The 12,898-nt window shown below is 40.9% G+C and overlaps 2 protein-coding genes across 2 annotated transcripts; one reads left to right on the plus strand and one right to left on the minus strand.

Moving 5' to 3' along the window:
* Window positions 1-2,319: 2,319 nt before the first annotated feature.
* Window positions 2,320-4,822, minus strand: fosab (v-fos FBJ murine osteosarcoma viral oncogene homolog Ab). Its single transcript, XM_067241877.1, has 4 exons — window positions 4,528-4,822; window positions 3,910-4,137; window positions 3,649-3,756; window positions 2,320-3,529 (listed from the first exon to the last, which is right to left on the minus strand). Exons 1-4 carry the CDS (start codon window positions 4,660-4,662, stop codon window positions 2,894-2,896), a joined length of 1,107 nt encoding a protein of 368 aa, XP_067097978.1. The 5' UTR covers window positions 4,663-4,822; the 3' UTR covers window positions 2,320-2,893.
* Window positions 4,823-8,372: 3,550 nt separating this feature from the next.
* On the plus strand, window positions 8,373-11,075 carry si:ch211-153j24.3 (protein c-Fos). Its single transcript, XM_067242091.1, has 4 exons — window positions 8,373-8,513; window positions 9,230-9,457; window positions 9,774-9,881; window positions 10,119-11,075. The coding sequence occupies exons 1-4, from the start codon at window positions 8,373-8,375 to the stop codon at window positions 10,794-10,796; spliced, it is 1,155 nt and encodes a 384-aa protein (XP_067098192.1). The 3' UTR covers window positions 10,797-11,075.
* The last annotated feature ends 1,823 nt before the right edge of the window (window positions 11,076-12,898 follow it).

Genomic DNA, 12,898 nt, shown 5'->3' on the forward strand with positions numbered 1-12,898 from the left:
ATTTTTATTGCTTTAGCCTATGTGTAAAAAACACATTCAGTGAATTGTACTGTTGTTTGTCATACACACAGCATAGGGCAGGAAATTAGGTTGTATTTCTGGATTTCCAAAGCGTTAAACATCTGCACACTTGAGAGTCAAGAAATGGCAGTTTTCCGTGAAAATGGAAGCAATCCAAATCGGGCTCTTGTTGTCATGGCATGTTGGCTCCTCCGTCATCACTGTACTAAACAAATTCATTGAGCCAGGGTTGTCTCTTTCCCTATACCTCCTTCTCTCCCGCATGTTCTCTCCCTCCTTCTCATCGTCTCTTTCTCTCCATCTCTCTCTGTCTCCCTCCCAGCCTCTCTCACGCACACACACTCCTTGTCCTTTTTCCTTTTTTTCTCTCCGCTCTCCTTCTCAGGCGTACGCTGCCTGCCTCCTCCCCTGGGTAGGAGCACCAACGCAGGTTGGCGTCACAGTGTTCTAATTTTACTGCTGTTGATGCTGATGTTAAAAGAAGCAGCGAGCACCTGCTATTTCTGCAACTGCCCCATCTCCCAGGGCCTGCCAAGTGGTATTTATAGAGAAAGTTGGTACATAGTTATCACATGTAGGAGCATCACTAAAGCTAGGGGGAAGCACATCTTTTGTGTGAGGGAACATTGAACAGCCATTGAATAGCCCACTCAGAGTCCACTGAAACATGCTTATGAAACAAGAGTCCGGGGTCACTGGGTGCTTTTCTCACACAGACATAGAAAATGGTTGCCTATTAAGTAGAGTGGGTTGAGAATTATGAACTGCTATAGATTCTCGGCTAGGATCAATATTACTGTAATTTTACATTTTCAGAGTGTACCAGTCTTTTCGCTATCTGACTAAATTCCCTGGAAAAATTGTAGTAAGGAGGAATCTAGATAAGTGATGCAATAGTGAGTGCAGTGCAACAGCGGGTGTGATCTCAGGAGTGTTGCACAAAAAGGGTGTGTCTAACATACAGGCCTGAAACAGTCAGCACAAAGGCAGCTATGCTGTGTTTACTTCCGCCCTTTGTGCACAAGGACACGTACAACACATTTCCTGGGTAGAGTTATTGAGCAAATGTCTGTGACAATTATATCTATACAAGGGAAATTTCAGACCAGATGGAAATAAGAGCTAATAGTGACTGTATGGTCCTTAACCATGAATGATTAGCTCACCTTAAAAGGACATTTTACCATTCAATTTCAGAATGGTTGGGTAATCATACTTGATTAGCATTAATTATTTCTGGTTGCAGTGTTGACAAAACATGAAACCATACATTCTAAAACAAACATTCATTCATCATACAAAACTACAAAACTGTATGATGAATGATATGTTTTGTACCAAAACACATACAAAAAGAAACAAAAAACATCTCATGTACTTTTAAAGTGCCTTTTTAGCATCAGCAAAGAGATGCAAGGATTGGTTGATATCAATAATTAAAAACATCACTTTACCCTGAAAAAACAGCAGGCTACTAGCCTTTGTACTCCTAACCCAGACACCCAGTTTGGCCCAAGTAAATGTCTGTCCGTTTGTACAGTTCTAAGAATAACAGAATAATAAATAAAATATATGGAATAGTGTTTAAAAGGAAAGAATTTGAAATGAAGTAGAACTGTTACCCCATCTTCTATCATCCTATTTTTTCTTGAGAAACGGACAGGTGAGACAGACTAAAATTCCAAAAGGGCAATATGAAGTAGGTTATCAGTAATAACAATCGTTTACTACTTGGCCTGGCAAATACTGTGACTTGTTTTTTGAAGTATTGTTTATGGATATATTCAAGCAAGACTTATAGCTAACATTTCACATTTCAGACAATTCAGTCTCTTGCACATTATACAGCCATAATTCTAGTACGTTTGAAACGTTTCTGATCGTCGATGTTTGAGAACTGGGAGAAGAAGCAAAATCTTTATTTGGTCACGGAAGTTAAACGTCAGCCCACTAGCGTTAGGGTGTAAAAAATGGAAAAGAACGCACTGACGTAAGAGCTCTGACGCGTAGTCAACCTTGGCAACAGACGGAACAATAAATAGAGCCAACGCTGTGAGGTGCAGGAGAAATAGACCACTGTCTCTTAGGAGATCTAATATTAGACAGTCGTTTAATTGCCCCCAAGTAAAGCGATTCCATGCCATTTCCCCTGAAAGGTTGGGTGTTTCAGAGTCGATAAGATAGCGCAGCAGGCATTTCACGGTCCATGGTTGTAGCCAGGCTAGATTATTCTGGAATATATTTGGCTGCATTCTTCCCAAGGAAGACAGGCCTTCAGACAACAATTTTGACGCAAAATAGTCTATATTTAAATGTCATATATTTATTTTGTTACAAGGTTTGCAAACAATGATCAACAGTTTGCATTTCGTTCCCTTTTAACACTATGTAAAAAAATAGATTTGATAAATTAAAAACACTAACGTTTTCACAGAAAACTTTCATACTAAGTTACATCACTCAGACCATGGTTAAAGCACATCATGTTTTAAATAACACAATACTCTCACATTCCATCAATCAGAAAACAAAATAGCTCTAGATATCTATTGCTCTGAACAACATATAGCAACACTACAACAACTTGGGTTATCTAGCACCATAAAATGAAATATAAGTTGTCTATTTTGTAAACTCAGACTATTAGGTGGTATTACTTAAAACATGCTTATACTTGCTACATAAGAAGAGACAAGTAGGCCTATATAGTTAGTTCAGATAAAGAACAAATCATAATGATAACAACCATAACAGATTTGCTTCCTGGTAGTAGAAGTCCTGTCCATAGCCCTGCGATTTGTTATCTGCACATCTACGTAACATCAAGTACATGTGCTCTGGATAAAGTGTTGCTTTGAAAGGAAGAGTGTCTTCACAGAGCTAGCAGGGTGGGGGAACTGAGGGAGTCGGAGGACTGATCGTTGCTGTTGCTGCCTCTCCTGTGGGCGATACCGCAGGTGGGGAAGGTTTCTGCCTCTGGGTAGCTGAACACAAAGGAAGACGTGTAGGTGGTACAGGAGGGAGTGCAGGTGACTACAGGTGTGCACAGGGACTCAAAGTCATTGCTGGCAGAGGTGTAGAGGGGCTCCCAGTCCTGGGTGTACAGCGAGTTGGACAGGTCCACTTCAGGTACCGACCTCGCCGTCTCCATCTCTGTCTTGGCCAGCAGGTCGAGAGACTCCTCGAGCGTGGAGTCCAGATCGGACATCTTGACTTCACCACTGGTGTTAGAGGCATTGGAGAGGACAGGGCTGCTGGAGAAGAGGGAGATGGAGGTGGAGATGGTGGTGGCCTGGCTGGTGGGTGCCACAGTAATGGTATTCTGGGGCTGGGGGATTAGCTCGATGGGAGAGAGGGAAGTAGTGTGGAATCCAGAGTCCAGGTCAGAGGGGATCTTGCAGATAGGCTTGTGGGCGGCGAGGATGAACTCTAGCCTCTCCTTCTCCTTCAGTAGGTTGGCAATATCGTTCTGAATGCTTGACTTCTCATCCTCCAGTTCATCAGTTTCCTGCCAATCAAGAGGGAGAAGAACTGTTAATTTGGCTGTTAATTAACATTGTTTTTAAAGCTGGAGATGAATTGTAAATATACAATAAGTCTCGCTGGATTGTGCATTTGAATACTTACAGCTTGGAGAGTGTCGGTAAGCTCTCTCCTCCTGTTGCGGCACTTGGCTGCTGCCTGCTTGTTCCTCTCTCTGCGGACTTTCTTTTTCTCTTCCTCCTCAGCTGAAACCTGGCAAAAAGAAAAACAATCACATTATTTCTCCACTCTTTGATTCTATCTCAATGTCATATGTAACCTTAAAGGACACTGGGCTTCTTTTTATATTTACAGGGACACTCCCTCTTGTGTAACTCACTGCCAGTTCTTGGATGTGATAATTACCTGTTCCATCTTGCTCCTCCTGGAAGAACCGTGGCCCTTGTTGCCTGTGGACTTCATTGCTGCCCTTGAATAGGATGGGCTGGGGCTTGAGCTGTAGGGATGGCTTCTGTTAGAAGGGGCCACTGACGAAATAAGAGGCTGGACCATCCACTGCAAGTCTGGGCTTGCAGAGATGGCTGTGACTGTGGGGATGAAGGAGGCACTTTGCACTGTCAGGTCAGTGAAGTCCTGTAGGGAATGAAGGGAAAAGCTGGTCAGAACAGGACATAAATATATTGGAGACATTGGGTGAAGCAATGCACTGCATATGAATGAAGCCAGTGGTCTATATAAAGCAGGGTGGTCTATAAATATCCCCGTGATGTAAGCTATGACGTTAAACATCTCTCTGGAGTTTCTTGGTGAATGAAGATTGCGTGCCTTGTTATAGGAGTTAATGCTCAATCAGCTTGACATACTATAGTGGACTTTTGATGCATCTAATTCTGCTTATCTTACTCAAAATAATAGAATGATTAATCAATCATTTTCGATGTTATGGTTCTGGTAGGTTCAGCATAAATGTGTGTGTTATTTCTTCAATTGAATAAGCAATGCGCATTTGATTGATAAACATACCTGCGATTGGGGAGATCCCATGCTTGAATATGATCCCGCAGGAGAAGGGTAGTATGCTAGGTTGTCACCAACTGGAGAAGCGGTGCTGCAGCGGGATGAAGAGTCGCAATCTGTGTTGAAAGCGGTGTACATCATCGTTTCAGAAGATCACGAAAATACTCGCAATTAAAAAAAATTGTTGAAAGGTTTGATGTTGTCTTCGAAGAAAGTGTTCCTATGGCAAGTTTGACAGTTTAAGTCCTGAGTTTAGGTCCCGTGTTGTCGTGCTGATTTCTACGTTGCTCAAAGTTAGACTATCATCTCTCACTGCTCGCTGGGTTTATATAGCCTGGACTTTCTTTCCTTTTTTTCAGCAGAGGAAAGCCTACTGACGCGAAGAAGGTGGGGCCATCTTTGTAGGGGAGGGGAATACGACAAAACAAGTCAAAACATTATAATCTATCTACAAAAGACGAATGCTAATGGCGTGTAGTAAAGCACAGTTATTTGAATAAAACTAAATTTGTGTCCTTAAATATGATTTTCTTGTGAATGATTGTCTCGAGGTGCATGTCTATAAGTTACGAGTTCCCCATTCCTAAAACATGGAACGTTCCAGAAGGGAACCCCAATACGTAATTTGCCTTATATGGTACGTATCCTGTGAAAAAGGCGGACCCTGATTGGAAGGGGAGGATAGTCTAGTCAACGCAGTAATGTGACGTTACGTAAAGAAAACAAGAGGTTGTTGTGAAGACAGCATGGGACAAATACGATATATGGTCAAAAATGGCAACAGGTGTCATGTTTATATGAATTTAATATACCTAACATGACATATTTTGAAAAATGTGTAGTCTGTAACTCTTGTTTTCCATCAATGGTTTGGATTTGAACAAAGTGTATAAGACAGTGGAACTTACATAGCCTTATTGCTACTAAAGTAGTATGTGAGAACTAGTTTTGTAAAGCATTCGAAGTTCGAAGTTTTAAAGAGAAAAAACATTAGCCAATTCTACGACCAGGCTTATCAGTGCATTCTGGTGTATTTACTGGGGTAAGATGATTTATATATTCAAGCTACGCAGATGTCGTGGTAGTTTTCCATTTGTGTACAAACTGAGCAAAAATGTTGGCCCTATGCTACACAGAAAGAGGGAGGCTAATTTCTCAAGCCCCAACAACATTCCTGTACCGCATGTCTTGCCCAACAGCAATGTGTGTACCTGTGCGCGCGCAATCCTGAGAAGGACGTGTATTGGGCGTGTGCAGGAAATGTGTGTTCTTTTTTATTGTATTGGTTTGACCTCGTAGCCTCTCCTTATTTCATCAAGCAAAAGGTGTTCCCTCAGGAATGCTACAGGTTTGCTTACTTCATCAAAATATAACTGCACCATCTCAAAAACAAAAGGGCCTTTTTTTAAATTATATTTCATTACATAGGTTACATTTAGTCATTTAGCAGGTTATGTTCAATAATACTTAAAGTAAGTTGAAACATTTACAATTCAAAATTGAATTAGATTCATAATTGAGTCATGCTTTATTTGTATACGTTTTCAGACTAAAATCCCAATAGGCTGGATTTGCCATATATTGCCAAAATATAGGGTTTTCAATTTCTGATTTTAAAAAATTACAATATTACAATAATATTGTACAAAAAATATTGGATTACATTACATTATTATATTATTATTTACATATTATGGAAAGTATTGGTATCCAAAATGGCTGTCTCGACTCTCTATCTGAATTCGCAGTATCAGCGTTCTCATTGGTTTCCTAACTTCAAGCAGCGTTTCCCAGGTTCATGTTTTGTTGAACATTCTTAGTTGCCCTGGCAACGCCCCACCCCTTCGCGTCAGTGACGCTCTCAGTTTGCACAGCTCTTTTCGGAGCTGAGCAAGTGGAATGGGACACCCTTCCCGCAGTCACGGGCATTGTTTGTTTAGGTATCTAAACGAATTGGCAAGAGCTTTATTCAGAACATTTGACTAAAGTGCATAATCGCAATGTTTGTTCTAAAAGAGTGTGGCAACAGGTTTGAGTTAGTTAGACAGTACTCAGCAAAATAAACTTAGGCCTATGCATTGTAGCCATAGCTGTAGGCTACTGTCTCTGGACAAACGTTTTCATCAAGTAGGCTAGGCAAATGGTAGTTTTCCCGTTAACCTTTGTAGCGTTTAAAATAAATAGCATCAGTGATACAAACGTGTTTGTTTCTCTGCTCTTCAGAACCCACCCCCGCCCCGTAATTCCTAATAACTAGCCTACACCGAATTCGATCTGTCAGTTGAACACTTCTGATTCAAGCTCTGATGTCATCCTTTTCCTAAAATAGACCCCTTCAGAGAGTTTCTTACATTCAGTCTTAAGTTACCCCAAGTTAAAACATTTCTTTGAGGTGAAGTGATAAGGGTCTATATTTATCTTTTAATTTTCGCCCCTTTCTTCGCCAAAGGCGACCTAATGAACGACCACCCTAATGACATGCCAGTAAAGGGGCCAAGGGGGCGTGACTGCTGGGAAGAGCACCGCTCTAGTATTTCAGAGTTCACTTTGCAGTCTCATTTGAAAGCATTGTGAGGTCATAGAATTTGAACAATGGTGTTCTCGTCCACAATTCACGATATTTGAGTATGCACTCTATTCATTAAACAACCTAAACAGCCATTGAACGCAAGTAGGCTAAATGGGTGCTGTAATGTGTGCTATAGCGTAGATCCGTGGCCTTTATATTATTATAATAATTAAAATAATTGATCCGTTGTAATTGCAATCCTGCTTACTTTAGTTTTTCTTTTCGTTTGAAACAGAGCGACATAGCACTAGCTGAAATAGAGGGATTTGTGCGGCCATGTGAACCGGATATACCATATATGGTCCTAGCGGTCCTCTTTGTGATTGGCTGTCGCAATACAGCGACAAGTCTGTTGCTGGAGCTGTATCCATCTGGCTGTGTAATAGCATAATTACAAGGTATTTATAACTTTTAGAAATAAATGGCATAATTTCGGTTCGAATCATCATGAACTATTTATAATAGCTATACAGGCCATGCATACATCTACAGGCTAGTATAGCAAGAATGCAATATTTGGCAGTGAATCCAATGAGTCCTTCATCTCCAGCTTTATAATGCAATGATTAGAACACAACATAAAATAAAATCCACTGTATGTATATTATGTGTAGGCTATATGTGACGCTGGCTTAAGACAATTACATCTTGCAGTGGAACTGCATTGGAATGCATGGAAATGTTTTGTGACGTTATTTGAAATTACAAAGGTACTGCTTTAAGGTAGCCCAACACATTATACGTGCGTGAATTTGGCATCGTTAACGGGGACTACTATGTAGTTTAGTCATTATTATGACAGTAGCCTATGTGCTCAATGTAGCGATGTGTGCACAAAATGAACGTATAGGCTACGTAATGCAAATTCTGCATGGTGACGTAGTTCATTCATAAAGTGGGGATTTCATCCACCGTTTTCTTGAAGGGGGATGTAATTTAAACATGAATTCAATTTGTAACACTTGAAATATGTAATACGTTCAGATAAAGATAAACCGTTTTACCTGCCTTATATAATGTGTACTCAGATAAGTTGTTTTGTTGCAACAATGAACCTGTTTATTTCCTTTCCATCAGCCTCCCCTCTTTTTGAAATGGTTTTGTCTCACCACACCGATTTCATTCATAAAATTCGAGCTCACTATAAAAGGAGGAGATTTCCACTGTCTGAACAGTTACCATGTACGTGAACCTCTAACACTGATAGTGAATTCTGAATAATCAGAACAGCAAAATAGGTATTTTATTACTTACAGAAGAACAGTTGCCACCTGGGGAAAAGATGTATCCCGACTCAAGCCCTGATTACGACTCATCGTCCAGCTGTAGTACGACATCGTCTGCTGGGGACACCCCCGCGTGCAGCCAGAACTCTCCAGACTCGCTTTCTAGCGCATCATCTACGGACGGCACGAGCCAGAAGGTACAAGCCTGTTTACAGATTTCGGTTAATGTTCCAGGAAAACCGTCAAAAATAAATAGGATAACTAACCCTGAGGCTTTGAATATTCCTTGTAAAAAAATTGTTGTAGCCTAGTTTGCATGCCTAATTTATATCACTGGTTAAATCACTGACAGTTATTGATCTCCACCCTCCGATTTAAAATGCACGCCTCCATTGACAGAAAATATGCAAAGTATTGACCTGTCATTCCAATCGGTAGCGACAACGATAAAATGTCTGAGTATACCAATTAAAACGTCTATAATCTTTCTCATGACCTTTAGTATTGTTTTAATGGAGACCTGATAACGACCCAATTAAGACACAAATAGATTGTATGTATGTATTAAAATGGTAAAGATAACGATGAACAATTGTTATAGCCAGCCACAATTCGTATTTTTATGTATTGTGCATTACTGATTCTTGCGTCAATGTCGACGTCAGAAGTTATCCTAAAATCCACATTTGATCGATTTTGATGATAATGGAAACATGTATCCTTTCTTTGTGGACACATCAGCCATTAGGCTGCTATCTGATCATCGTTGACATTCTCACTCAAATGATTGATGCGTTTACTTAACGCACAATAATGAAGGTCAAAGATAAACGCATCCGACGAAAGCCCCTTCATAATGATCAATCTGAAATGGCAATATGAAGTGAACGGTTTGTTTATGCCTTATTTGCAGGATGTTTGTGCAGAAACAGGTGCGTCAAGCTCCACCTTTGTTCCCACTGTGACTGCAATCTCTACCTCCCCGGATTTGCAATGGATGGTGCAGCCGACAGTCCTCACATCTGACACCCCCTCCCCTGGCCGCAATCAACCAAGGAAAGTGCACGGCGCTGTACAGTCCTCTCATAGGGCTGGTGGTTGCAAACGACAGTCCACAGGCAAGAAGGAACACAAAAAACAGGTACTTTTTTAATTCGAAATGTAATATAGGCGACGGTCTTAAATACAGTTGTATACAGAGCGATAGTGATTACGCGTGAAAAGCTTATAGCCTAGACCACGCCAACAGTGCAGCATTTAACGCACGCATTGAACGCAGTCTGGTGTTGAAGACAGCACGCACTCGAATCTTCTACGACGGTGTTTTTGAACCACATGCACTGCGGAAAAATGATGTATTGTCCATGCCAATATATCTCCGTGCCAACTTCAAGACCAGACGAGATGGCCAGACTGTATACGTATTTAAATATTTCCTTTTTCTGTGATTGATTCAGCCTTCCTCAGAGGAAGATGAGAGGAGGAAGATCAGAAGGGAGAGGAATAAGATTGCTGCAGCCAAGTGTCGCAATAGACGGAGAGAGCTTACAGATACCTTACAAGCTGTAAGTATGTCCCCTCATCTTTTGAAAAGGCAGATACAAATAGCAAGAGTATTATATTTTTGAAACGTGAGGCTATTTTATACTTAATTCTATATTCACATCACATTTATAACATCATTCAATCAAGTCAGACTGACCAAAGCCAATCAAGAATTTGATGGGCAGCATTTATCAAATACTCTCTGTCAGCTATTCCTCTTAACAAGTCTTTATCCGGGTATCTGCTTTTCCCTTCAGGAAACAGACAAGCTAGAGGATGATAAAACTGCACTGGAGACCGAGATAGCCGACCTCCTGAAAGAAAAAGAGAGACTGGAGCAGATCCTAGCTTCCCACCAACCCACCTGCAAACTGTCCAACGTCGATGGCGATATTGAAAGCATGCTACAGGACCCTCCGGCTTCCCCTCACATACTCTCCATATTAGATCACAGCAAACTCCCAGAGGGCAGTGTAGCATTGGAGGGCCCCTTGATGCAGGACATGGAAGCCTTTGCCCCTAACATTTCTGCAACGGCCATCTTGGGGAACTCCAACATCCTGTTATGCGCCACTGCCACCATAGAGGAGCCCATGAAGGACCTGAGGGGAGACGACTTGGAGGACTTGGTCCCAAGTTTAGAGCTGACGAATACCTCAGAAACGGCTGTGTCCGTACCTGACATTGACCTTGGAGGCCCCTTCTGCGTCTCTGACTGGGAAACCCTATATAAGTCAGTGGCAAATGACCTTGAACCCCTCAGTACCCCGTTTGTGTCTTCCAGCCCCACCTGTAGCAGTTACCGCTCTGCTTTCTCCTTCAACTGCTCGGAGATTGACTTCTTGGCAGAGAGCCTCGATGGCCTCAAAGGTAGCCTGGGGAGGTCAGAGTTCACAAAAGATAGTCTTCATTCTCCCACACTTTTAGCCTTGTAAAACTGTTATGCAATTGTTATGCGGATATGTTATACAGTTATTCAAAAACAACTTACCAGTCTATATGGTTCCTTCAAATGATGTTTTGTAATGTTTGTTTGCTGTTGTGTAAATCCTAACCACCAAAGGTTACATCAATGAAATTAAAAGTTAACTGTGACTGTGTTTGACTTCTTCCAGATTTAATTGGTGCAATGCCAGCAAATGCGCTATTTTTCTTGAAAGAGATATTGGTTTGTCCTTATATCAATTGCATGCAAATGTGAACGTTTGGATTCAAAGAGGTTGTACAATTTTGTATGTTGTCAGCCCTAAGTGTAATATGAAAATAGATTGTGGTTCGTGTGGACACTGTGAACAGATTGTGTTATAACAAATGGAATTACAGTTTTAGTCATGTGTGAACAGTTTCATCATTTTACTGTATGAGGTGAAAGTGATATTTCTTTCAAGTTTTCCATGAAAACATCATGCCATGTACTTTATTAAGATGTATTCTACGATATAGTTTATTTTTTTACCTCCGAAGTTGAAACTTGTTGTTCAGATGCAAAACATAGAACACAAAAAATGACTAATAAAAAATATATAAATTATATTGTTTGTTGACCAATTTGTCTCCACAGTCATAACACTGACGATTTTGCACTACATACAAATTCCTCTTATATTTATAAACTAACGTACTCCAAGGATTTAATTATATATTTTTAATTAGAGGGAGCAACAAGATCATAGGAACCCATGGGAATGGGTTTCGTTCCACTATTCACACGGTAAAGGGAATTTGAATGTAGGGCACGGAACGTGCATTGCAGTACGTCACAACGTATTTGCACTGCACGCATAGACGTTCACTTCCATGTCCATAAATGGAAGTTCAGTTGTTTTGTTTCCATGGAAACGGTGTCACATTTCACGCTCGAAGATTTTCCGGGAAAAAGACAAAGCTAAGTCGAGTAGGACTACATGAATGACAGACTCGCTGTTGTAGCATTGACGGTAAGAAAACCAACGATAAGCCTTGACACCAGAAGCTCCAAACATAATAGAGACGTATTAAATACACTACTTCTCATTGGACGTTAGTTTGTACATTTACTTTTTAGTCCTCCAGAGTGAGTGACAGCGGCACTCGAAAGCACAGTGCATGGACGAAATGGAGTTGTACAATAAACCATTTTTTTTCTTAAAAAAATAATAAATAACTTCCATCAAAATCACCTCTTCAAATCAGTATGAAAATGTACCATTAAATCTATAGTCCCAAATTGGTTCTTGAACAAGCATAACGCATTTTCTATGTATAAATACACGTTTTTTAAATGTGTAGCCTAAATATAATAGACTTCATCAATGAGCCTCATTGTGTGCAGGGAAACCTTGTGAGCGGAGCAGGTGTGCATTGGTGTGTGAGAAGAGTCTCTCAGCTGGGATCGGGCTCTGCTGCATACTCGACTGGCAGTAAACATTCAAACACCCTAAGCTTGAAGGCTTTTTACGTCTGCGGAAGAATGGGTGCGTGTTTATGTTGAAGTCTCGCTCAGTTGTCTTATAGTCGCCTTGCATCAATGCAAGTACATATTTACAGCAAATCCCACCACAGTGTGTCTGTGTGTGAGACTGCAAATGATTACAAAATCCGTTTTACCACCTATTAAAATACTTACTCCATATCCAAAAGAGAGGCATGCTATGCTGTGCTAAACACTGTGTTTGGGAGATTTCTGTTTTGAGATTTCTGGATCTCCTTGTGTGGCATACAACAAACTTCTGGTATCTCCGATGCTCCATTGGGCCTCCACACGTCAGGCCAACCTTACACTGACTGTATCCCCAGTATTCCCACTATCCTAGACTACACCACTGAACATGCCCACCAGAGTCAGGGGATCCAGTGTAAAACACAGGCACCTGTATTCAACACTCATTAAACTGTCATGAGGCTCTGCTGAGCTCTTCTTCACCAGGGTGTAAATGTCAGTTTGAAATGAATCCCGAGCCCCTTGGAGGATGCATAGGTGGATCCACACCCACCACAGAAAACATAAACCAAACATGATCACGTGTCTTGAGTCAACACAGTTGAACTTAGCTACCCA

Source organism: Osmerus mordax, chromosome 8 (genome assembly GCF_038355195.1).
Source record: "Osmerus mordax isolate fOsmMor3 chromosome 8, fOsmMor3.pri, whole genome shotgun sequence".
Classification (NCBI taxonomy): Eukaryota; Metazoa; Chordata; class Actinopteri; order Osmeriformes; family Osmeridae; genus Osmerus; species Osmerus mordax.